This window comes from Aspergillus tubingensis (genome assembly GCF_013340325.1).
Source record: "Aspergillus tubingensis WU-2223L DNA, scaffold_15, whole genome shotgun sequence".
Taxonomy (NCBI): domain Eukaryota; kingdom Fungi; phylum Ascomycota; class Eurotiomycetes; order Eurotiales; family Aspergillaceae; genus Aspergillus; species Aspergillus tubingensis.
This window is the reverse complement of record NW_023336289.1, coordinates 1,750,696-1,776,041: the sequence shown is the minus strand read 5'-3', so window position 1 is coordinate 1,776,041 and position 25,346 is coordinate 1,750,696. Positions and strand designations below refer to the sequence as shown.

The following is a 25,346-nucleotide window of genomic DNA, read 5'->3' as shown; positions in this document are numbered from 1 at the left end:
AAGGTGAGGATCGGTCAGGAGATCCGCCCAGGCCTCTAGGCTGCTCTCAAACACCGTGGACGCGATCCTCCTGTCGAGGACCATGAATCCACTAGCGATGCCGGACGGAGAACAAAAAAAGAAGGAGTAAGAACATCTTCAAACCATGAACCATATGGTGTGACGTGCGTTGGCCCAGGGGTTGATGGTCCAGGCTTTGAGTATTCTGATTTAAATAGCCTCGCATTGCCACCCGCTGATCATTTTTTCACCCAAGGTTTTCTCATTCACTCTCTCTCTATCCCACTGCTATTCATTATCTCTTCGAAGCGTCTGCGGACTCCAATCTTTTGATCTTCCTTCTTTTCTGACGATGCGTCAATACTCGCGCGCCGCCGCGGCGACCGTTGCTCTGGCAGCATCGGCCCGCGCTGCCACCTCCTCTTCCCTTGCCTCCCTCTGTACCGTCTCTCATGTCCAGTCGATTCTCCCTGCCAATGGCACTCTGCTTGGTATTGACATGATCCCCTCCTCCGTCACGGCCAACACCACCACTTCGGACTCGACCGAGTACTGTGCCGTGTCCGTCTCTTACGTCCACACCGGTACCACCAACGAGATCGTCCTGAACTACGGCTTCCCTAGCCCCGCTGACTTCAAGAACCGCTTCTACGTGGCTGGTGGCTTCGGTTACTCCTTGAGCACATCCTCCACGGGTGGTCTCGAGTACGGCGCCGTCTCAGGTGCCACTTCTGGCGGCTACGGTGCTTTGGACGGCACCACCGTCGACGAGGTTAACCTCTCCGGAAATGGCACCATCAACTGGGACCCGATCTTCATGTTCGCTTACCAGGCCCTGGGTGAGATGACTACCATTGGAAAGCCTCTCACTCGCAGCTTCTACGGCTTGGACGACGACGCCAAGGTCTATACCTACTACGAGGGTTGCTCCGACGGTGGCCGTCAGGGTATGAGCCAGATCCAGCGCTACGGTGACCAGTACGATGGTGCTATTATTGGTGCTCCTGCCTTCCGTTACGGCCAGCAGCAGGTCAACCACCTATTCTCCAGTGTGGTCGAGCAGACCCTTGATTACTACCCTCCCACCTGCGAGTTGGAGAAGATTGTTAACGCCACTATCTCTGCCTGTGATCCTCTTGATGGACGCACCGACGGTGTCGTCTCCCGTACCGATCTCTGCCAGCTTGAGTTCAACATGACTTCCATTATCGGTGAGTCCTACTACTGCGCTGCTGAAGTTAGTACCTCCCTCGGGTTCAACTTCGACAAGCGCAGCGATGGTACCTCGACTTCCTACACCCCGGCTCAGAACGGCACCGTCACTGCCAAGGGTGTGGCCGTTGCTCAGGCTATCTATGACGGTTTGTTCAACTCTGCTGGTGAGCGCGCCTACCTGTCCTACCGCATCGGATCTGAATTCTCGGATGGCGAGACCTCCTATGATAACAGCACCGGTACCTGGGGCGTGGACATTCCCTCCACTGGTGGTGAATTCGTCACCCGTTTCATTGAACTCGTTGAACTCAGCAACCTCGACTCCCTGACCAACGTGACCTACGATACCCTTGTGGAGTGGATGAACGTGGCCATGATCCGCTACATGGATACCCTGCAGACTACCCTCCCCGACCTGACCAACTTCAAGGCCACCGGCGGTAAGGTCATCCACTACCACGGCGAGAACGACCCCAGTGTGCCTACTGCTTCTTCCGTGCACTACTGGCAATCTGTCAAGAGCATCATGTACCCCAGCCTCGGATCCTCCAAGGCCATCGAGCAGATGAAGGAGTGGTACCAGCTGTACTTGGTTCCCGGTGCTGCTCACTGCGGTCGCAACACTCTCCAGCCCAACGGTCCCTTCCCCGAGGATAACATGGAGACCATGATCCAGTGGGTTGAGCAGGGTATCCAGCCTACCGGTCTGAACGCCACCGTCGATGCTGGCAAGTACGACGGCGAGGTCCAGTCCCTGTGCCAGTTCCCCAAGCGTCCCGTCTGGAAGAGCAACAAGTGGGAGTGTGAGTCTGATGACGAGGGTGCTGACACTTTCTACTACGAGTTCCCCGCCTTCAAGGTGCCCATTTACTAAGCGTATTAAGTCACTGGTGACTTTGCCTGTATATTATTCAGGTTGCAGATGCAAGGGGACGTTTAAAAAGCGATCTCCATTTAGTATATACTTTTAGACGAAGATTATTTTTAATCCACATTAATCCTTCGTTTTACACCGCAAGATAACTTAATCTATTGCACTACACAGTAAAGAACAAGACTTGTAGATACTTGATCGATATCAAAAACTGGCATACCACAGTAATACCCATCACGACACCGACAACACAGCAACTCCCCACGGCGGCATATCCACGGAATAAGTTCCCCCCGAACTAGTCACATTTTTCACCGTCGGCTGCACAGTAATATTATGCACGAAGTTTGTCGCATTTTGCGACCCATGCAGCATCTCCACATGCCCAGCTTTCGTATGTGGCACCTTCACCCGAACGCTCTGATTCTCGGGACCGTAATTAGCCAACTTCACAAAATACGTACTATTCGTCCTCGACGCAACCCAATACAGCGGTCCAAACGTGGCAGTTGTATTCACAGGAAGGATAGTATCGCCTCGATTCGCAGAGAACATCCGTTGGACATAGTATGACGTCGAGGGAGTCAGCGAGTCGGGACTGGAGTCGAAGCCGAAGAGCGTTGGCTTGACATTCATTAGCTCGAAGCATAAATACACACGAAAATTGGTACAGGGGGCAAACTCACCGACCACTGCGTATACCCGAAATGCTGCAACAGCGGGGCATACGCCGCCATTTTCACCACATCGGAATTCCTCTCCAAACCAATCATATGCGCCGCTTCACTGCAGCTGCATTGCATAGAGGACCAGAATATCCCATCTGCCTCGCCGGTATCTCGACACCCGTATTCACCTACCATGATTGGTTGTGTGCGTGGCTGGCTGTCCCAATAGTCGAACATGGCGACGAGGTCGTCTGGTTTGCGATAGTAGTGGTAGTCGTATATCAGGCCGGGTGGGGGGTCGATCGGGAGACAGAGGAAGTCGATGTTTGATGCGATGAGGGTGATGTTGGGGTAACTGTTGCTGATGGCGTTGTAGATTTGGTAGAAGCGGTCTGGGTATGTGTCGCATCCGCCGGTGAAGTCGTCTTCGTTGCCGATCTCAATATAGTTTATTGACCAGGGTTTGCTGCGCCCGTTTTGTGCTCGCATGCTTCCATAGGTAGAGTTGGCGGGTCCGAGGAGGTACTTTATTGTCAGCTGGGGAGAATAGTGGTGATTGATGGGAGACATACTTCGAGCTCGTTCATGATGTCGTCGATGTATGGTTGGAGATCGTCACCGGACACAATGCCCCCGTATGATTTGCCGTCCCAGACGGCGAGGATAGGCTCCATGTTCATGTCTTCGCACCACCAGAAATATTCGTCCAGACCTATATGTGTTAGCACATTCTCGTGGGGTGAGAGGGTGCAAAAGGCTTACCGAGAGCGTCGGTGTTCGGATAGAACCAGTCGCCTATACATCGATTAGTGTTGTCATCCGTGATGTCGATGCTGGGGCCTACCCTCTCTCCCGGGACGATCAACGACGGGCCCGATAGTTAGGTTCCACTGCCACCGGCTGTCGATCTGCAGTCCTTCCCTATCCACTTGTTAGAGGATACTCGCAATTAGGGTGGATACTCACAAATTATTGCCACCTGGAAATCGCAGAAAAGACGGACGTATTCTCTCTAGGAACGTCGCAACATCATTTCGTAGTCCGTTTGACCTACGACCGATTAGTATGACACTGATAATGTACAGCATAACATACCTCGACTTATATGTAGGCGGAAATAGCTGCACCAGCCCAAAGTTCAGCGTCCCGCCAGCCATCTTCGATCCATTGAATAGCAGGCGCCACTCATTGTCACCATCAGGAGAAGCGCTGGAATTGAACGAGGTTTGATAATGCGTGAACTTTCCCCACGAGCTCCTGACGGTAATATTATGCGAAGCATAAATAGTATCATTCGTTGATCCAGCAAGCTGTAGCATAATCGTTCCTGAGTAATCACCCATCATCCAGAACTGGCATGAATAGGTGGCGTTCATCACAGGTATGCCATTGTACCCTGTATTGGCAAATCCTACAAATCCATCTGCTTCAAAATTTACAGATACCTGCAAAGAAGAGGTGATGGCACTGCTGACCGGGTTGATCATATCCTGCATGAGGTCGACATCTCCGATGGCCTTGTATGCAGTTAAGCCAGGATTGTCTCCTTGGAAGCCGTTGTTCTGGAGCAATTGCCCGTGAATGCCACCGTCACCTGTGTATACTTAGTAGTATTCTACCAGGTGAGGTAGCTAATTGGGTAGTACCTGAATGGTCCATTTCCTAGGCGAATGTTACTAATGTATTCATTATGCCCCCGGCGGAACCTACCTCAAACATAACCCCATAAAGCAGCGGACTAGACTGATTCCCACCCGACTCCTGAACAGTCAACGTGATAGGCGACGACACACTCCCATTCGTACCATTATCCCTTGTGACCAACACAGGATAGTCATGGCTAACCGGCCTCAATCTGTGGAAATACGTCGTCACAGCCACGTATAGCCATTTTGCGACCCCTATCATAGTGTCGCAGAAATATCTTCCCCACCAGCGTGCTCAATTAGGCGTTCTTTACAGAAAAATGGTAGGATAATAATGTGGGTTGAAGTCTTTGTTGATAGGGTTAGCAGCGTTGCATTGGTGTCCCCGGTCTTCCGTGATGACATCATGAATGTTGATGTACCGCGGCGCGGAATATCGGACAGATGCGATGAATCTCGTACTTCACCCCTAATCATGATGTCAATTCCGATGAATGTGTACAGGTTGTAAGAAGTTTAACTTTATTGTTGGGGTGTAGTCGCCAGGGGTTGCGGGGTGGTCTGCCGCTGGTTCCTGGCACAGCGACCGAAGATATATCATCTGTGGCACTTTCGCTACTCAGCAAAACTGGGATCAAAGTAGGTAATAGGTTTTGGTAATCCAGTATAAGCGCCATGGTAAGATCTAGGATTAAAGATACAAGAAGCCGACGGTCGCATCATACAACTTGTTTATTCTTCCACCGCAGAATAGCTCAAGTGCTATATCCAACCGAGGAGAAGTCGATGTTGGCAACCAGTGCTCAGTCGGCCCTTTCATAGCGACACGAGTTTCAATCTCTTGCTCTCTCATGGGCGTCCATATCGACGCACTTTGGTTCTTGGTCTCCCTTTGCTGCAGCGACTTTCTCTGTCGGCTTCTTCACATCTCCTCCACTCGAAGGCCGCAGCCCCGAGGACACTCAAACATGTCGGGATCAAACCAACGCGGAACAACCCTCTCAATGCATCATTGTATGCAATAGGAGCAGTATTATCTGTGCTGCTAGGTCGGCAACTTGGAAGGCTGATACTAGGTGCTCCTAGTCATAGGAACCTCCTGCCTCGACCCCTCATTTACACCCCACTCTTAAGTCATGGCCTTAGAATAAGCATTTCAACTTATCGTATTGAGTAGTAGCCAGAACTATATATCTTATTTCAGATGACATAGTACCTCTAGCTTATATACTAGGTGGGCGAACAGGATATGAAAGTAAGAAGTGAATTGTAACTAATTAAACTAATACTATGTGTAAGACCGGTGTTTGATGATTTATAAACCTCACCGAAAGTGACCAAATTCAACTTCTATCAACCAACATCCACAATGAACGAAATACCAATCAAGCCTTCCTCTTCCACGACCGCACCCGAAAAAGATAGTAGATAGCAAAAGCAAAGGCTGCATTAAATGCAATATAGACCCAAAGGAGCCCAAAGTTCCGCCAACGCTGGTCATAGTATATATCCCGACTCGCCAGGAACTGATCAGCGGTTTGAAGCGTACAATACTTGCATTGGTCTGTGCTCTCCGGGTTGAGAAGCTTACCTGCGGCAGTACCGGCCGCTTCGAGGTAGGCTTCCAAGTATTGCCCGCAGGTATTATAACCAGGAGCAACACTGAAGACGCTAAGTTCCTTTTCGGAACAGTTAACCGCACGACCGCTCACACCCGAGGCGATGATGGCATTCACGAGGTAGGTCATTGGCGAGATGCGATACATGAAATCCCAGAATCCAGGAAGCGCGACGCGAGGAACAAGGATTCCGTTGAAGACAAGTGTCATGTTAAACAGCATGGTGGCAATGAGACCAGCTGTCTCGGCATTAGGCAGAACGGCAACCACCGCGTGCGCAAAGGTCGACCCGTAGATGAAGAACTGGATGATCAAGAGGAGCATGATCCCCTGGCGCTGGGAGTCTGCGATGCCGTAGACGGGGTATACAAAGCTTGCATAGACCAGGATAGCGACGAACATTTGGTAAGGGATCTCTGCTATTAGATTGGCGCCTAGGAAGGCTGCCCAGTGGTAGGTCTTCGACGGTTGTTCTCGGACCTCATAAAGGTCTCGCTGGAATATAAATTGCGGCATGATCTGTTGGACCAGAGCGGTGAAGATTGCTGTGATCATAAACACGGAGAAAATGGACGATTGTAAGCCTTGTTGAGAGGTACCGGGGATGTAAAACGAGAAGCCTACGAAGACTATGAAACGATAGTTAGCCAAAGGTCAATGGTGCTTTAAGGGCAAGAGTAACTTACGGGCTGACAGGATGCCCAAGGCCAGCTTGCCATAGATGTATTAGGGTGACCGCCAGTACTGTTGAAAGATCCGGCGGAGAACGGCAGCGAACTGGACCTTGAAAGGCATCGCAAAGGCGTCTTCGGTTCCTTCTGCTTCAGCTTGTTTGTCGGTATGATTCGTGTATCCCACCGCTGAGCACTTCTTCTCCAGAGCACTCATCATTTGGGTATATTCAGGACTTTCCTTCCACACAGTCGGCCAATCCTGTTCGGCTTTGCCATTCACCCCTGCACCTGCAATCTCGAGAATGTACTCGGCTGGGTTCTCTGAGTCGTCGCATCTTCTCGCACCTTTTGTCTCGAAGTAATCCAGCATTGTACGAGAATTTGGTCCGATATCGCCAAAGTAAACGGTACGACCGCCCTTAGCCAGGAACAATAACCGATCAAACTGCTGAAACAGCATGGCTGATGGCTGATGAATCGTACAAAGAATAGCCTGTCCACTAGATGCGAGCCGACGCAAAAGCGCAACAATAGTCCATGAAGACTGGCTATCCAAGCCGGAGGTTGGCTCGTCGAGGAAGAGAAGTAAAGCGGGCTTTGCGGCAAGCTCAACGCCAATTGTCAGAAGCTTCCGTTGCTCGACATTCAACCCTTCGCCCGGAAAGCCTACCACTGCTTCTGCGAATTCTTCCATTCCGAGCATGGTGATGACTAGAACTACTTTAGTAAATTTTTAGAGCACTTGAAAGAATCTGGAAATACCTTTTTCGACAAAGTCGTATTTTTCCTGGACGGGGACTGATTTAGGTTGACGCAGCAGGGCCGAAAACCTTAAAGACTCACGAACGGTCGCAGTATGAAGATGCAAGTCCTGTTGCTGAACATAGCCTGTGCTGCGCTGGAAGCTAGCAGAGAGAGGAGAGCCGTTTACTAGCATATCGCCTGTGATGACTCCTGTTGAAGTACGTTGGGCGAGGACGTTCAGTAGGGTTGTTTTTCCAGCTCCCGAGACACCCATCAACGCAGTCAGGGTGCCAGGCTCCACCCATCCACTGACTTTCTCCAACAAGCGGCGCTCCTCCTTTTTGATCTTGATATCATAGCAGACGTCACGCCACATAAATGTGTCCTGGTGTGGTGGCATAACCGTGTCGTCTGCCGTCTCCTGTCCTTGGGTTGCGCTGATATTGGCGGCCTTCGGGTCTTTTGCAGATTTCTCCAAGGCAACGGGAATGCGACCATGTTGGAAGACAAGACTCTCCGCCGTGGATAAAGATTGTGAGTTGATCTCAGTGAGTAACAGATACAAGGCGAGAAAAGCGATGATGAAAGCGCATAGAATACCAAAATTCCTCCAAAGGTGGCTGTATTCGTACCCGTAGCTCACGGAGAGAAAGTCGTCTCCGTTTACATATAGCTCTCCAGCTACCGCACCCTTTGCAGCACATATAAAGTAGGTACCTGATCCGTTAGTCAACCCGGGGTAGAGTGGTACCAGGTCCGAACAGGGGAAGTCACGTCCATGGAATTCGTTCACAGCCAGCGCTTCAAATGCATATCTCAGTGGATTGATGTACGAGATCCACTTGAACCAAGGATGCATGCTCGGCAGGGGAAGCAAATAGCCGGTATAGATAACAGTGGCGAGTAGGATGACTCCGGCAGCAGCGAGTGCCTGAGGGATCGCCTTGGTGGCCGCTGCCAGGGAGCGAAAAATTTGACTCATACAAAGCAGAGCCATGGTGACAAACAGGTAGAAAACAAAGAATGGACCAGCCTCGTATCGAAACCCGCACATGAAGTAGAACACGATGTTGAAAACAAGACTGCATCCGACTTTTATAGGGATATCGGCACAAACACCCGCTAAAGCCTCTGTGAAAGGGTGATAAAAAGCATACGAAGCCTGCTTTTCAACGATCGGCCGCTGAGCATAGAGATTTTGAATCTCGGTGACGGTCAAAAGTGAGTTAAGCAGAATGGCAAAGAACAATGCTGACATCTTCAGAGTGAAATCCTCAGTTCCGAACGCGTCTCCATAGAACAGCGACCCAATGATGATGGAAAAAACGATCTGTCCAATCATCAAAGTTAATGTGGAAGGAATGTCATTCCAGACGCGTTGGTAAAACCGGGAAGCACATATCCCAATCTGTGTCGGGATATCGATCAAATACGGGGAGCTTGACCGTGCGTACCGAGCCTGACGTTTGGCATGACTTTGCTTGAATGCTTCGGTCGCGCCACAGTCAGCACCAAATCTCGCCTCGTGGCTTGAGATGTCATGACCCAGCCGCTTGTAGCTCGCGCTGCTCCTCCAGTGCACTTCGAACTCCTCGGGAGTCCGCGGGACCTTCCCTTCATAACCTTCCCGTGCTTGCCGCTCACTTGGGTTAGTTATACTCGTAAGAAAGTCTGCGGTTGTTTGTCTAGCAGGACAATACCAGCCCATATCTTCAAAATACTGCTTCGCTTCCGTGGTAGGGCCAAAGTATATCTCATGCCCTTGGTAGAGGACCATAACCTTGTCAAAGCAATTGTATACGGCTTGCGAGGGTTGGTAAAGCGTGGCAACATGAGTAGTACCAAAAATCCTGGAGCTCGTCTTCAGCGCCTTGACGAAGTCCAAAGATGACGCAGAATCAAGGCCGCGTGTAGCATTATCCCAACAACAGAGTGGCGAGCCAGCCAAGGCCATTTCTGCGATAGATACTCGCTTTCTCTCACCTCCACTGACGCCCCGCACAAAATCAGAACCAACTTTCGTGTTGACGGTATGTGACAGACCGAAGACTGCCATGACAACGTCCCTTATATGCCTGATGTATTCCTTTCTCGACATTTCATTCGGGAGAAGTCGAGGAGTACGTGCTGCTGCTGCGAAGTTGAGTGTTTCGCCGACCGTTAGATGGGGAAAATCTGTCTCTCAATTAGCCTTTTTCCTGAATGATCAATTGAATGACCCTTACGTTTCTCAACTTCCTGGTTATAGAGAAGCTCGCCCTTGAAATTCTTCTTCATCAAGGGTTGTGGTATTCCATTGTAAGAAATGACTGAATTTGACGACAGATCGAGTCCGTTCGTCTCCGCTGTAATGGTTTTCAGCATGGTAGAGCATCCAGCTCCTGGCCGGCCGAGCACGAGAAGCATCTCGCCCTGCTCGACGTTTCCATGAACATCGTGTAAAATCGTCTTGGCGGTTTTTGGGCCACGACTGAACGTACCCCCCAGGATAGGAGCATAGACTGAGGATAGAACTGTGTGTTGAGTTTGAATCTCGGCTCCGCTTCCCTGCACAGTAACATCTTTGAATACAACTCCCGTTTTCCGTGCGCTGCTGTCCCCTTCGAATTGTTGGACTTGATGAAGCATCCATTGGGATAAGTCGAAGTGAGGACTTGTGGGGTCTATGAGCGATGCAAAGTCCTGCTTTAAGCTTCTACCTGCTGCGGTTGATGCTGCTGATTGTCGAGACGCTACTTTCCTGAGCTCTTCTTGCTCGTGTCCGGACAGCGTGCTGGTGGAATCATGGTGTTCTTTTTCCTCATTGCCAGGCCCCTCAGGAGCAGGTGCTGTAAGCATGCTGATCGATGTATTAGATCCACTAAGACAGAAGAGAATTCAGCCGAGGGTGTTCCGCGGTCTTTGAACACATATATAACAGGCTTGTCATGATGATTGAGGCATCGTGGCGCTAACGACCCTCCTCCTGAATATATTGTATCACTAATCATTGTTCGGTGACGAGACATCTCTCGGCAATTTCGAAATCGGGATCTCCTTTTCCGAAGAGCGAAATACAAAGATAGTAAGAGTAATATCCCGTGTCTGCAGTACCCTGCCCACTGAAATGGTGCTATGATTTGGTCGGGCTCCCGAACTTGCTGTTGCAACGGAGTTGGGATCGAGAGCCGAAGATGTGGGCCCACCCGACCTTCGAAAGCCGATATCATGTGACCTCATATAGTGTACGGTCATCGGACTTCGTGCTATATTATCTTCGATTTAATAACACAGCTTTGACAGTGACCCACTTATTCCATAGTGAGAGGCAAACTGCCCCCCTAATTTCACGTTTTGGGAAGGGCGTATGCGGAGTAGAATTTTACAATATTACTACAGTGCCATGATAATATTGTGTCTTGTCACGGTCGATAGATTTATATGTATATTATCGTCTTAGTAATCTCAACTATTCGCTATTGATTCGCTTTTATCGAGTCCCAAAATGTTCAAAATGAAACAGAAGTTTCTTCTCGGGGTATCTCGGGGTATCTCGGCGTTTTCTTTGCGCATCACTGGATGATCAATAGCCGTGCTGGCGGGTCTAGAATCCGCCCAGGCAAATATTTTACTACTAGTTTAATCCACCCGTCCATTTAAAATTCACTTATCTATCGTCATCTATTAGTCACTTCAATCCCTGTTGACAGCTTTATGATCGATCCAATGACTACGACGATACGTAAGAACCTCTTGTCTATCATTCAACCAGACTTACAGTTCGACTACGCACTACATATAAGGTTTTGGGCTTAAACTTATTACGAATCCATCGTCTGCAATTTGCGCCGAAGTGGGAAGCCTCTTCGATTCAATGATAATTTGTCACTAAATACATGGACTGCTCACCATTCTCGTCCTCAGCAGTTGGGATATGGCAGAGAAAGCGGCAGTTTATGCAATCCACTAGCCCCAAACGTCCTTGCCATTCCTTACAACTGTATGCCGCGGGAGTTCACTCATAGGCGGCAATTGCACTAGAGAAAGCAGCATCAATTGTGGCCAGAGTCGAGGCGATTGTTGACGCATCCGTCGTGGTGGCTTTTGCCTCCAGGTCCGCCCCCCGCTCGTCCGTGTCGGTCTTGAGTGTCTCCAAGGAGGAGAGCAACGTGGAAGTGACGCCCGCGGATGCCGCAGTGGACTCCTACAAGTGCACATTAGCCCTGCAACAACAAATCACAGAAACCTCGCCGACTTTATGGAACATACCTTCGAGATAAGCTCATCCAAAGTTGCGATGATAATTGTGGCTAGCGAAGTTACTTCAGTTGTGATGCTGGAACTTTCCGAAGTGGTGAACGCAGAGGCAGCCTCGGTGTCAGTGATGGCCGTCTCCAAAGCACTTTTGACGGTGTTGTAATCGGACAAAATGCCTAGAGCTGCCAGAAGGTCTCCGGTCCAGTTGGTTACGTCCGTCTTGAGAGTAGTAACATCTGTTCCAATAGTCTCAAGATCCGACAGCACGGTCGCAGCATCACGTTTACCGACGGGGCCTGCTTGGACGAGACCAAGACCCAGTGCGACGACGAGGAAGGAATTGCAAATCATGATGGAGAGAGATGGTAAGACAGATGGGTGATTTCTTGAGTGAACTTGTTGATTCCGTGTCACAATGTCAGGCAATGTGGGCGTTTATATAGCTCCAAGAATTGGTTTTGCTGTACCTCACGCTCGTTTCAACGCGGAGGTGATGCACCACTAATACAAAATAGCCACGGATGCTTGTGTCGCTATTCCAACCCACGATGTCACAATTTCGGCCACAGGGCCGCAATCGGTGCAACCGCTTTTGACCCTGCTGTTGTTGTACCGCATTCCTCACATGTCAACCTCGGGATCATATTCAAAGTGTCCTGTCTTCAGGGACGCAGCGCTTGTGGCTGACCGCAGGAGAGGTCATACGTCCCTGCACAGTCTTCTGGTCGGACTGGGCTGGAACTCCGCTTTGGCCCGCAAGAGAGGATACCCATCCATAACTGTCCCTATTATGGCGAGAAATGGGAACGTAGTTAACCGATCCTATCTGCGTAATGTATTCACTCAGAAATCACTCACTGAAGCATAGGAGGAAGTACTGATCCTTATGACACAAGGTTACTGGTCTGAACTTGGTTAACCTTGGCTACCCCAGATTCCACGAGGATAGCTTCGAAGTCTGGGCTGAGAAGCTAACAGTTAACCCCGCTCGCGCGCTGGCGTGCTAGTTGTATGCAACCTACTCCAAATATTCCCGATTAATCTACTCCAGGGCTGTGATTGGCGGGGGCTGTTTGTGGCGGCGGAGGAGCGACGGAGTGCACCAACCATCATGAACGGGCAGCACATCTGGCAGATCTCCTGAACATGCTCCGTGTCGAATTCCACAATGATGGTAGTAGGTTGCAGTGAAATGCGGGGGTGGTAATGCACACACTAACTCGCCGATTTTCTTCACGTCTGAGCGTATGCAAATCAGCAGGTGCAAGCAGATCTGAGGACAGTCAGTAGGTAGACTTTTGGAATATTGCAGTGGCTTTTCAAGTTTTCCCTAGCAAAAATGGGACCTGATTCTAGAAGCCAGGACGTTGTAGAGTTGCAGGAAGGCCTTTGCAATGAGTCTTTATTACCTGGCTTGTAGCACGTCCCAGGGGCAGTAGCAAGGGGCATGTCATATGTGCTTCCAGGTGGCCTGGTCGGTATTAACATATGCTTCAGAACGATACTCTCCCGGTCGATTCTGTTGTGAGACTCTCGACGTACCAATCAATCTGCACTTGAACCATGTGGAAGCTAGTAATTTTTGAACCCTTAGAAATTTATTGTTTAGCTCGATATGAAAGAATGACATCTCAAATATTAAACCCTTCGACAAACTTTGCTGCTAAGCTAATGATCCAACCCTGTTAAAAACCTTCAATGGAGTGGGCATATTCAAGACCATCTGCGCATCTTTAATAACATCCATCCGCACAATAGTCGAGACGCCCAGCTCGTTGAGGAGTTGACTCAAAGGACCTTCGTTCCGAACGAGCTTGACATTGGTAGGGAAAAGACACTGTGTCGCCAAAAGGGGGTTCGTCTGAACAGCCACCTGGTACCATTTCCCGTCGATCTTGTTGACCGCGTTATTAGTCCCAATTCGTGATTCTGACGGAATGGTCCTCAACGCTGGAAGGGGTACATCCAGTGTCAGATCTAGTGTTCCGTTGGTCGCGCTAATATCGGCCTTGATGTTGTGATTGTCCATGTTCAGGTTAATGTTGGCCATCCACTTAGGGAGTTGATATCCATATATTCCCCTCACCCGAGCAATCTCGGTATCGACTGGAAGAGCCAAGACATAGCCGTAGAATGTGCGGTTCCATATAGAGCTGAGAAGTTGTGTGGAACTGTAACTCGTGCTACCCGGTTGTCGAATGATAATGGCGATCGAGACCTCGTTGTAAGGATCATTATCGCAGACCAGATACGAATAAAATGTCAATGCAACTAAACCGTAGCCAGGCAATGCTGTGATGGGCTCCAAAGGCGACGGAAGCTTAGACTTCAACTGGTCAAGAGGCGCGAGCATGACGAGCTGAACGCTGCTAGTGCGATAGTAGAAATTGGGTGCATATACTTGACCGACCCTCGAATCAACCAGTTTCTTAGGGATTTTCCGCAGGAATGTAATATCGTGTCCCACATTCGGGTCTTGGGCTACCTCATCGAGGTTCGGGTTCATACGGTAGCGGTCATAGTAACCTCCTTTGGGTATATCGACCTTCTGACCTCCGAATTCGACCTGAACAGTTTGTGATGCCGAGCGTCTACCCTCAAATAGGAGTCATTACTGCTTCGGAAAAAGGGATGTTTGATTCACATACGTTGTGGTGAATTTTTCTGATGCTGCTGAAAAGCGGTCTGATGTCGAAGACATGATGTTACCGGTAGGTCGAACGCTAGACCAGGATCTGATAATTTCAATACTAGGCGCTGGTTGATGTAGGTGGTTACAGGGTTGATATATGCCCTGGGATCCCTCCTCGCCCCTCTATGACCATCTCGGAGGTCGGTTGTGGGTGGGCTTGCGATGATAAAGCTGGCATGTGAGGAACACTGAGGCGGACGATGGGTAAAACCAAGCAAAATCCTACCGAGGCCCGATATAATTTATGAAACTGAGTTTGATAGTTCCGATAACCACGACAACGGAGCAACATCATGCCGGCGGCACATATGAAGGGACTTTCTGGTACTGGATATTCATTTGTCATGGCATGGAAACAGGAAGAAGGCTAGTAGCTGTACGTGGGGCTAACGTTCTAGGCAACTCTGTCTTGGCGGCAGGAACGGCTGGATCCTCAACCGGCCCACTAAATAAGCTTTCGCATTTCGGCAAGTGATGACTAGACACCTTGAGACTTGGTTGAGAGAATAAGAGGCAGCGGGCGGACAAACCTTGTACCATGGAACGCATTACAGTGAGTGTGACATTGGGAAGCTACAATAGCCTAGTAACGTCATGACGACGTACGGGAGGAAGTTACAGCTCAACAATTCTAGGCCAGCATAGCTGGGCAGCTGATTTTATAAAGCTGTGAATTTGCACACACACAATCCAGTCCGTCAATCCATAAGAGTCAGATAGTTTCAGACATTGAAAGTCTGTCCGAATTACCTATTATTACTCCCATTACTTCTCACAAACATGCCGCACCTAAAGCTTCGTGATGGAGCAGAACTCTTCTACAAGGATTGGGGAAATCCCAGAGGACCAATCGTGACCTTCTCCCACGGCTGGCCCTTGAGCAGTGACAACTGGGAACAACAAATGATGTACCTCGGTGAACACGGTTACCGGGTAATTGCACACGATCGCCGTGGCCATGGACGATCAACCCAGACCTGGGACGGAAACAACATGGACACCTTTGTCGACGACTTAGAGGAGCTTTTCGCGCATCTCAAGGTGCAAGATGCGGTCATGGTTGGACATTCTCATGGAGGAGGAGAGGTCACCCATTATCTTGGAAAACACGGCACTAAGCGCTTTAAAAAGGCTGTTTTGATCGGCGCCGTACCTCCTCTGATGGTGAAGAGTAGCGGCAACCCAGAAGGAACAGATAAGTCGGTTTTCGATTCTTTCCGGCAGGCCATGCGTCAAGACCGTGCGCAGTTCTTTTTGGATGTTCCCAGCGGACCATTCTTCGGTTTCAACCGACCTGGCGCAAAGAAAAGCGAAGGACAGATTCGTAGCTGGTGGCAGCAGGGGATGAACACCAGCTTCAAGTCCGCGTATGACTCGATCAAGGATTTTTCTGAAACGGACTTCTCGGAAGATCTGAAGAAAATCAATATACCAGTACTGGTTCTACATGGGGACGACGATCAGGTGGTTCCCATTGAGGCAGCGGGGCTGAAGTCAACAAAACTTCTTCCTCAAGGAAAACTGAAGATCTACAAAGGCGGATCCCATGCCATTCGCAATATTAATGTTGATGAAGTCAATCAAGACCTGCTTGACTTTATTAAATCCTAAATTCAATAGCTTTCCTATGTGATACTTTGGGATAGTGTCTTTTTCATGTGCCAATCTAGCTTCCTGAAAACGCTGGCTCTATCAAGGTGACCATCGATACCATTCTACATTGGCATATGAAGCCACCATTGACTAGCTCGCGAGGGTACACTATGAACGCGTTTCAAAATATATATTTCAAAGTAACTTTTAATTATATTGTTTTTCATTTTTCCCTTCGATAGGGTGCCGTAGTTTCGACACGTTCATTAGTCATGGAGGAGAAATGAAGGCAGGGTGGATCCAGGAAAATACTCCCGACGACATAGACGATTACTATAGCATAAGCAACCCCAATGAATCAAAAATGGCCTGGCCTGTGCAGTTATAGAATCTACCAGAGAGGACCATATACGGGATCGTGACTTTCAAATTTAGACTTTACCTCTGACATTATAAATCAGCTTCGCCACTGGCAGACACGCATTATGTGAGCGACGGGAACCATAACTCGGATATCTCATGGTGTGCGGGTCCAGTGGGCATGCGGGTACATCACCTTGGTACCGCAGTGGGCTTAACCGCATTGAGTCAGGCTTGCGAGTCCACTTGGACCCTTTTCCAACTCTCGTAATGACGACTGGACATGGGAATAGCCTTTCCATGTCATTCGGAACGATTGTTGCTACATTGTGAAGCTTCCTGAGAACCGTTCAAAAGGAACATATAATCATATATTGCCTCGGTCCCCTTCTTCCTTGCGCACCATTTGTACACTCAGTACGCAGTTTAAACTGCCTTTATTTCATCCCCTTTCCTTCTGCCATTTACTGTTACACCTCCACTAATACTCATCATGGAAATGTTGTCCCTAAATATATCATCCTACTCGAAACCATCCGAGTATCAGGTCTCGAAATTGCCCACTCCAACTCTAGTCAACTCAAAGGATGTGATAGTCAAGGTATACGCCGCTAGCATCAATCCTATTGACGTCAAGAGAGCCGATGGCGCTTTGAAACTCGCAGTGAAAGACCCGTGCGTATGAGCTGTTGATATCAATCAAGATGATGCTAATAGGGTCAGCTTTCCTTACAAAATTGGCTATGACTGTGCTGGCGTTGTTCAAGAAATTGGTCGAGACGTGAAGAAGTTCCAGGTTGGAGACGCTGTCTATATTCGCTTGCCCGAAGTTTCCCGGGGTAAGAAAGTTTGTACTCGATCTTCGTTAGCTCACCTTACTGAAATCAAATCACAGGATCATGCAGCGAATTTATCAGATGCTCTGAGGAACATATCGGTCTTAAGCCGCCATCGCTGTCTTTTGAGGAAGCAGCTTCAATTCCATTAGCAGCGATGACCGCCCTCCAAGCTCTTCGGCTATACCGTGGCGACCTTGCCGGAAAAACTGTCTTTGTGCCTGCCGGATGTTCGACACCCTATCAAACTCATAGACTGCTAAATATGCTAATGAAATATAGTGAGCGGTACCGGCTTATTTGCATGCCAACTTGCCAAACACGTATTCCATGCGGGTAAGGTCATCACTACAGTCTCGACTGCAAAAATCCCAAAATTAGCAGAACTCCTGGGTGAAAACACTATCGATCAGGGTAAGAGCCTACAGTCACTTGCCATCTCTGCAGCATTCTCTAAAACTACCGCAGTCATCGACTACACAAACTCCGATCCCAGAGATGTGATCGAACATGGAACAATCGATTTTCTCTTTGATACTGTTGGCCTCTCCATGGAGCTCCTATGTCTGATGCGTCCAGGCTCAAGCCGCATTGTATCAGTTTCGACTCTACCTTCTGGAAATCAGCTACAGGCTTCACCTCTCATGGACCTGCCTCACAAACCCACTATTCCGTTCGCCTTTCGGATGGGGCTCAATCTCACTGATCAGGTTCGAAAGGTCAGGGCACGCCGTTACAAGACGGAGTATTCCTACATGTTTCTTGTATCGTCTGGTAAGGAATTGGACGAACTCAGGCGATATGTCGAAGACGGGAGACTCAAAACAGTGGTGGGAACAGTCGTCGACTTACAAGACATTGAAGCCGTGAGAAAGGCTTGTGGGACTGTGTACAGCGGTCGGGGAGGAATAGGGAAGCTGGTAATTCGCGTTCGCGGGTCCGAGTAGCGACCTTTCATCTTTTGTCGTGTCGACGGGGGTTTTTGTGGGGGTAGGCGGCACATGGCCTTTCAGACGATGCACCACGCTTCGCCTTAATGTTATAATAGACTTAGTAATTCTTATTGTTCCTGCCATAAGTTGGTTTGGATGTGTTAAGGAGTTGGCAGAGTCAAGCTTCAGTCTGATTGCATACCTGTAAATTGTGGAATTATTTAGCAGTGCTTTTGTACAGTCCCTTGCTCGCCCGAATAAGTCCGATCTAGAGGTCTCTGATCGCAAACCGACGAAACACCTCGGCACCGTCGGCCACGACTACAGTAACAGCCTCTGTAATATCATAAGCCAGTCTCCTGCTGTAAGGCAATATCACTCGGAGCCATTCGGAGGAAGTAATTTCGATGTCTGGGATGTAGAACGTGGTGTCTCGCTATTGTGGCTATCCGGTAGTATATTCTATGAAAAATTAGTTGCGGGATACGTCTTGCGGCAAACTCTGACTTGGCATCCCCTTTTCGAAGGAAACACCAAGACAATGGTACTAATCCAGCTCCGGATTTTACTACCATGAACAATTTTTTTTTTTTTTTTTTTTTTTTTTTTTTGTTTACATCCGTTCAGCCGGACTTCGAATCGAGAGCCGAAGGACGTGGTGGGTCAATTTTCGAAAGCCGATATCACGTGATGGGGGCTCCCGGGCTGCCATCTTTGGCTCTGAGTGCCGTAGAGTGGTGCCATCATCGGTCTTCGTCCTGCAACTCCCGTAATCCGAGGCGCAACAATGACCGACAGGCTTCAACCCCGCGTTGCGAAGTCTTGCGACAATTGCAAGGCCAGGAAAACTCGCTGCATACGTGAGTCCAGCTCTGTCCCCGCTTGCTAGTTCTTTTTACAAATTTATTCCCCATATGTCACATACCTGTCTCCAGTTGACGACCGTAGCCTGGGCAGCCGACTAATCCTGCGCGGTAGGCCCTTCAAGCAGCGCAGTCTGCACCCCTTGCCAGGTGGGTTCAGCGGTGTGCTCGGGTTTCCAGAAAGATGTGATCAATATGACGCTTATGAACCTTGAGGTTTGATAGAAACGCAAAGTTGAGTGTCACTATAGCCTGACACGCAGACAATTGAGGCCAAAGAAGTCAGAAGACACCTTAAGTCCAGGTACATGACATGATTAGTCGAGGCCTCGTTTTCGATGCTGATATATATTTGAGTAGCAACTGTACCTCCATCAAATCACAATGCGTCCTCAGCTGCATCTGTGTCCACGGATGCCTCGGCATCTTATGTTGATCAAATTCTCGTCGATAAGAATGCAGATGGCAGGAATCGCGAGGCATGCTCCATGTTCAAGGTGAGGTGCTTCTGCTTCTGCTTCTGCTTCTGCTTCTGTTCCGATTACAACTAATATGCGCAGGCTCGTGAAAACCAAGGTATTCAGCCATCTACTGCCATTGTCATAGCACCCGCTCACTTCTGGGTCAGTCCTCAGTACTGGCATGGCCTTCTTTTCGGAGAGCCACATCCACTCCCTAACCAATATGCTTGGTCACGGCAGATTGAGAGATGTCCTCGATGCTATGGGGGAAGCTATGTATCAGCATGCACATGGTATCAGCATCGATTTCAGCACTCCCGCATCACCAATCAAAATCTCCCATGAGGAGGCAGCTCATTATATCAAAGGTCAGATGCTTATCTTTGTTGCTGTGGGTCAACGGTCTAACTGGTAGAATCAGTTTATTTTGATGACTTACATCCCTTGACACCCTTTCTTGACCGAGCCGACTTTGAGCGGAGAATCTCGGGGCCAGAATTACCGGAGTTACTAGCAAATAATGCGCCGTTCTGTGCGCTATATCATACTTTGCTGGCACTTGGATGCCAGTATATGGATGGTGGATCTTTTGTTCCAGGCAAAGGGAAAGCATGGAATTACTTTCAGCTTGCATTGAGCCTGTTCCCAAGAATACTTGCTCCACCTCAAACTTTACTTCATGTCCAAGTGCGTATTCTTCACCCTATCCTGGATTCAAGCTAACAGCCCAACCAGGCACTGGCAGCCATGGTGAGCCGAGAAGGTAATGCAAACATCATTCATTTCGCTGAATAAATCATAGGCAGTCTTCACAATGAGCTTCTCCTGTATTCCAATCGGCGAGACCTTGATGTCCGAGGCCGCGAGAATAGTTCAATTGCAGGGATATAACGCCGCATACGTTCAAACAGAGAATGAATCATTGTGTCATAGAGCTTTCTGGGTTATATATTGGCTGGAAAAGGTCACTTCCTTTTTCCGAGGACGTGGTTCTGTAAGGGTACTTACATTCCGATGCCTTCTTGACTAATGAGAGTGGTAGATGATACCCGACTACGACATAGGCTGTCCTGTTCCAGCATGTTCCGAGACTGCCCCGGGACAGCTTGATTGGCTATTGACGACAGCGCGCCTGGGTCGCCTGATGTCTCGCACTTACGAATGTCTCTTTTCCGTGAGTGCAGTCCAGATGCACACAGCTGCCCGCATCGCGGCTGTAGACTCGATGTCTCGCGAGCTAGAAGCTTGGATTCAAACTCTCCCCGAACCCTATCAGCCCGGAACCCCACTTCGCTTCTCAAAGGGCAAGAGCCCCTGCGCGCAAGATATGGCGCTGCAAATACGGTTCATATACTATGCTTTGGTTATGTCTATGTGCCGGCTTCGGATCCATCTTACAAGCGACCAAGCGAACGAGACAAATCAAGAGACCAAGCGTCAACTGATGGAGACCGCTCGAGCTGTTATATACCATACGCGTTATATTGAGCATGAGGCGCACGTTCCAGCCTGGTAAGAGATAGCGTCCGGGTCCATGTTATCGCAAATCCTAATTGTAATAGGCAACTAGGCATCGTCCCTATTTCCGCTCTTTTTGTTATCTTTGACTTTGTCATTCATAACCCATTCCACAAAGAGACGGCCACCAATATCTCGTTCTTGGACATAGCAGCCGGTTATTTCAGCCGTTGGGAAATCAGTAACAGGGATTCTCTACCAGCATCAACTGCTGCTGAATTTTCTCACATTGCTCGTCAATTTGTGCGGGATGTACAAGCTAGGCTGCAGACCACAGACTCACGAAGGACTTCACGCCTCGAGGCAGATAATACAGTACCAATGACAGGCGAGAAGAACGACTCCTCCGGATTTGCTCTCGATCCAAACCAGGTAACGGTATGTTTCCAATATGCTCTTCATTCCACGTCACTCGCTGACTTGACTTCGACACAGAATGAAGAATCCTTCATTCTCCCGGACATCGAAGCTTTCTCAGCCACTGGACCAGACCAACTATTTTATCCTGAAGACCCGCTCCAAACATTACTTGGAACGTACATGCCACCTACGACCGACATATCTAACATGTTCAACTCGACTTTGTGGAATCCGTGAACATTGTAATACTAGTGATCAAGCAGATGGGTAAACTCACTAAATGGCACACCAAGTAATAGACATTCCGACCAAGGGGCAGATCCAGCAATACCTGGTTATACTATGCCGATATTGTGGTCAATAGAGATCTTCTTCTCTATCTAGGCCTGAAAGATTATATTTCATTAGCTTTAGCCAAATTCAAGTATCTTCTGACTAGTCCTGATGTGGCAACCCAATACTTGTTAGGAAGACGGGACGGTCCTTAGGAATAAAGTGGAGACGCGGCGTTCGGCATTCGGGTTTCGGAACTCGCCTCCAATATGTGGACCCTAATCATCTGCGCGTCTATCCCACTTCCAGATATAGTCTGAGGCAACGCTACACAGTGACTGGCTTAGCTCGCGGCCATCTGCAGTCCGACCAGTTTACTAGTTCATAGCAGTACCTGAATAACGAATCAGGTTTTCACCTAGCCATTCAACAAGGCATGTACGATAGCACCCCGTGTTCCATTTGACTTGGGACTAAGAAGCCTGTGTTCTGGTCTGTAAGCTACATATTGACAGTATAATAACATATGGTACATTGCCATTATGTCACGAAGTGCAAATTTGCTATATTACAAGAACGAAACCTAATCACCCCCTGAAGAAAAATTCTCGGCCCCAGGCCCCGGTGAACGATCCCCCTTTGCGGTATCGCGTGTTCACGAATCAAGCTAAAGCTTATTTCTGCATCATGCTCTCAACCCAAGTAGCAGCGACCTTGTCCCAGATGGTAGCATAAGCCAGATGAGCGGAGAGATTGGTTCCGGCAGCATCGCAAACACCGTCTTTGTCGTCGCAGTAGTCGTGGAGTCTGTCGGCGTACATCGACAGGGCTGCAAGTTGCTCGGGGGTGCGGGGGTATTTCTGTTCGAGGTAGAGTATCAGTAGCTGATTTACCCTCCAATTCGTTATGGTTATAACTTACGCCAGTAGCGGTCACATCACCGACGTTGTACGTCTGGTTGGGCATGTGACGGGGGTCTCCGTAAAGAAGGACAGCGGCGACTAGCGATAATTAGCATTGAGCTTGTTGACGTACATCCAGGTTAGTCATTTACTGTGGGATCCGGTTTCAGGATCAACAGCAGGGGCGGTGATATTTCCCAAGGTTCCGTTATCACCGCCACCGGCCAACATGTCGCTTACAACCATGGCTCCCTACCGAGCGTCAGTAAGATACTCATTAAAAACATAAATCAATGGACAGGGAGGTGGTACCTGGGAATATCCAAACAGCACCACCTTGGTTTCCGGACAAGCTTTGACATAAGCCTTCAGCTGAGCAGTGCCATTGTAGATACCCTCCTCATAGCTTGGGGTCGATCCTTCCTGAGTGGCAGGATAGATGATGTTCTCGTAATCGCTGTCCGGAATAGCATCAATGACCAGGTCAGTCAAAGACCCGAGTAGGCCAGGATAGCTTTCGGTGGTTCCGCGCGCAAGCATCATGTGCACCTTCGCACAAGGGGCTTTGCCATTCGTGTGCGCAGTAGAGGCACTGGCGAGAGCAGAGGAGAGCAGAGCTGCGGTGACGATGTTTTTGAACATGGCGGCGGGTGAAATCTTCTAGTAAACGAGAAACAAGACAATTGGGTGTAGGATATTCTGAATGAAAAGATAGAGGGTGGATGGGAGTTTATATATCTTCCATGCCTAAACCCCTACGAACTGACTGAGTAGGAATGTCAACGCGATGTCGGAGAAATGTGGGCTGCTTGTTACAGCTATCTCGAAGGTGAAGTCCAGACCTTGCGGTGAGTACTGAAATTTCCCTCCCCTGAAGAGATACTACTGAGCCGAATTCATGCTCGAACTCATTGTCAGGTTGGAGCCTGAAGCTCTTCAGCAAGGTTTTTGGAGCTTGGCTTGTGAAGGATTAATGAGAGAACGCGTCAGCCAGCGCTGATCACATCCTCGGTGGTGCAGAGGGGTTGCTAGGTAGTCAAATGACTAGCATTATAGAAAATGTACCGTGGGTTCAGGGCCTCCGATTATGTGTCATGGTTCGGCGCTAATCTCCATCCCTGGATGTCGGACTTTGCTGGTTCTCCACTTTCGTTTAAGCTTCGTCCGGGAAAGGGCCCAGGTCCACACCACACACCATGATCATATCTTTTCAATCACCACTAACCAGCAGGCAGAACCAAATCAATGAACAGTGTTTGGTAATGGTGTCTTGATTTGGATGGTAAACAGGTGGCTATTACCACAGCCTAAGGGCACGTATAGTATTCATATGCCATATAGAATACTCGGGCCATCAACTGTTACAGCTCCAACAGCACAGCCACACACTTATGAGTGGACCCGAAGTTCTTGCGGGTGAGGGGAGACGATGGCCCATCACTTAATCTAACCTTGTATCATCTTATCTTTCCACCAACTAATGATAAGCAGTGCCAAATGGAGAAAAGATATAAATTAAGATTGCGTGTCCACAAGGTGGGGGAACCAATGTATATAGGCAGCAGTGGCCGGTGGCACCTACTCTACAGGTACTCTATGGACATGCAGCTTCATTCCTTTGTGGAGAGTGCCATGTGTTTTGAGCCGTGGCAAAAGCATACAAGCGTTTATTCTCCCCGACAGTCTGCCACTGCAGCTTAGAGTGGGGTCACTAAACTTTCAAGCGAGGACCAAACTACTAAAGGTGATCCCTGTAGAGCAGAGATGGCTGCCTAAGATTGCGGTCGCGCATCGTTGCAGGTTGCATTTCCTGAGATACTTTGTGGAACAGACCAAGGTAGGTGCAATTACTCGCATCTATTAATTTGGCAAAATGGTTCCAGCAGAGCCACGTAGTAGGCCACCCTTAATATGCACAAGCTGGCCCCATAAGAGAATTAATGGTAAGAGGAAGGCGATAGATGCTAGGTGATTCTGAAAGCTCGGTCCTTTTCCGCTGCTACGCTTCATTTCTTTTGCGTCAGGCAATATAATGATTCGTATAAGTTCAGTAACAAGCTCTGAGAAATACGAGCAGGAGATGATTATAGTCAGAACGAGCTAGTGTATTGTCAAATAAATTGCAAGCAGTCTTATCCGTCCAGTAAAGGGATACGGATATCGTATCTCCGAAAGCTAGTGGACATTGCATGGAATAGCCCTGAGTAAGAGGGATAAGAATGGCACACGCCAATTGTCATCCCAACGTGAGCTTAGTTTCTAGGACCCACCTACTACATCTCTAGGCATCCTCATTACCATCTGCATCAGGTAGCTCTCGTTCCTCGGAATACCAACCTTCATCATGTTGTCCTGGAATGTGACAGCCATCACCTTCAATGCGCTCCTCGGCTGCACTCCTCAATAGCACGGACTGCGCTGATATCCACTTCATGCTGGCCCGCAGTAGATCTAAAGGTTGCCTTGGTATAACTATTGAATGGCAGGATTGGTTGCCGAGACCACAATATTGAGCACGAACTACGAAGACATTATCTACCGTACCGTTAGCACAACGGGGTCAGTTAGTTATTCCGTTGGCCGGGCTGCCGTGGATAGGTGAATAGATATCCAGCGGCCTGTCCTTATTTGAGGCTTGTCCTGATCTTCAACTCCGAAAGCGCTATCATTCTGGGAGCCTTCGGGGTGGAGGCAATATAGGCTGAGTTAGATTTGACTATGACTAAAGCCATTATATACAATTCGCTATCAGTAATGCGGCGCTATATTCTCATCAATGCCAAACGAAAGCGTGCTTTTCGCACATGGTGTACGTCTTGAGTAGGTTGGACCTAAACAAGCAGTCATCGAATGATTGATTCTGGATCTGTGGACGAAGTC

General features: G+C 48.9%; 9 protein-coding genes across 9 annotated transcripts; 4 read left to right on the top strand and 5 right to left on the bottom strand.

Annotated features, from left to right (window-relative positions):
• Positions 1–352: 352 nt before the first annotated feature.
• Positions 353–2,089, top strand: AtWU_11424 (tannase and feruloyl esterase; the record flags this gene model as incomplete). Its single annotated transcript, XM_035506524.1, has 1 exon — positions 353–2,089. One exon carries the CDS (start codon positions 353–355, stop codon positions 2,087–2,089), a length of 1,737 nt encoding a protein of 578 aa, XP_035362417.1.
• A 234-nt stretch (positions 2,090–2,323) lies between these two features.
• On the bottom strand, positions 2,324–4,665 carry AtWU_11423 (alpha-L-arabinofuranosidase; the record flags this gene model as incomplete). Its single annotated transcript, XM_035506523.1, has 9 exons — positions 2,324–2,713; positions 2,776–3,282; positions 3,330–3,469; positions 3,520–3,552; positions 3,602–3,678; positions 3,724–3,807; positions 3,853–4,351; positions 4,404–4,419; positions 4,468–4,665. 9 exons carry the CDS (start codon positions 4,663–4,665, stop codon positions 2,324–2,326), a joined length of 1,944 nt encoding a protein of 647 aa, XP_035362416.1.
• A 1,123-nt stretch (positions 4,666–5,788) lies between these two features.
• Positions 5,789–10,278, bottom strand: AtWU_11422 (ABC-transporter; the record flags this gene model as incomplete). Its single annotated transcript, XM_035506522.1, has 5 exons — positions 5,789–6,651; positions 6,709–6,733; positions 6,806–7,407; positions 7,459–9,615; positions 9,666–10,278. The coding sequence occupies 5 exons, from the start codon at positions 10,276–10,278 to the stop codon at positions 5,789–5,791; spliced, it is 4,260 nt and encodes a 1,419-aa protein (XP_035362415.1).
• Positions 10,279–11,434: 1,156 nt separating this feature from the next.
• On the bottom strand, positions 11,435–12,027 carry AtWU_11421 (cell wall mannoprotein 1 family protein; the record flags this gene model as incomplete). The annotated part of the gene is made up of 2 exons (XM_035506521.1): positions 11,435–11,623; positions 11,689–12,027. 2 exons carry the CDS (start codon positions 12,025–12,027, stop codon positions 11,435–11,437), a joined length of 528 nt encoding a protein of 175 aa, XP_035362414.1.
• A 1,312-nt stretch (positions 12,028–13,339) lies between these two features.
• On the bottom strand, positions 13,340–14,377 carry AtWU_11420 (acetoacetate decarboxylase (ADC) domain-containing protein; the record flags this gene model as incomplete). Its single annotated transcript, XM_035506520.1, has 2 exons — positions 13,340–14,267; positions 14,325–14,377. 2 exons carry the CDS (start codon positions 14,375–14,377, stop codon positions 13,340–13,342), a joined length of 981 nt encoding a protein of 326 aa, XP_035362413.1.
• A 771-nt stretch (positions 14,378–15,148) lies between these two features.
• On the top strand, positions 15,149–15,979 carry AtWU_11419 (alpha/beta fold hydrolase; the record flags this gene model as incomplete). Its single annotated transcript, XM_035506519.1, has 1 exon — positions 15,149–15,979. One exon carries the CDS (start codon positions 15,149–15,151, stop codon positions 15,977–15,979), a length of 831 nt encoding a protein of 276 aa, XP_035362412.1.
• An 835-nt stretch (positions 15,980–16,814) lies between these two features.
• On the top strand, positions 16,815–18,104 carry AtWU_11418 (NADP-dependent oxidoreductase; the record flags this gene model as incomplete). Its single annotated transcript, XM_035506518.1, has 5 exons — positions 16,815–16,996; positions 17,045–17,160; positions 17,217–17,387; positions 17,440–17,571; positions 17,626–18,104. The coding sequence occupies 5 exons, from the start codon at positions 16,815–16,817 to the stop codon at positions 18,102–18,104; spliced, it is 1,080 nt and encodes a 359-aa protein (XP_035362411.1).
• Positions 18,105–18,876: 772 nt separating this feature from the next.
• On the top strand, positions 18,877–21,528 carry AtWU_11417 (squalene/oxidosqualene cyclases family protein; the record flags this gene model as incomplete). The annotated part of the gene is made up of 12 exons (XM_035506517.1): positions 18,877–18,949; positions 19,068–19,102; positions 19,178–19,256; positions 19,313–19,449; positions 19,513–19,528; positions 19,581–19,781; positions 19,835–20,100; positions 20,149–20,163; positions 20,216–20,407; positions 20,456–20,925; positions 20,976–21,309; positions 21,367–21,528. The coding sequence occupies 12 exons, from the start codon at positions 18,877–18,879 to the stop codon at positions 21,526–21,528; spliced, it is 1,980 nt and encodes a 659-aa protein (XP_035362410.1).
• A 710-nt stretch (positions 21,529–22,238) lies between these two features.
• On the bottom strand, positions 22,239–23,108 carry AtWU_11416 (putative acetyl xylan esterase (Axe1); the record flags this gene model as incomplete). Its single annotated transcript, XM_035506516.1, has 4 exons — positions 22,239–22,424; positions 22,486–22,565; positions 22,619–22,718; positions 22,779–23,108. The coding sequence occupies 4 exons, from the start codon at positions 23,106–23,108 to the stop codon at positions 22,239–22,241; spliced, it is 696 nt and encodes a 231-aa protein (XP_035362409.1).
• Positions 23,109–25,346: the final 2,238 nt, after the last annotated feature.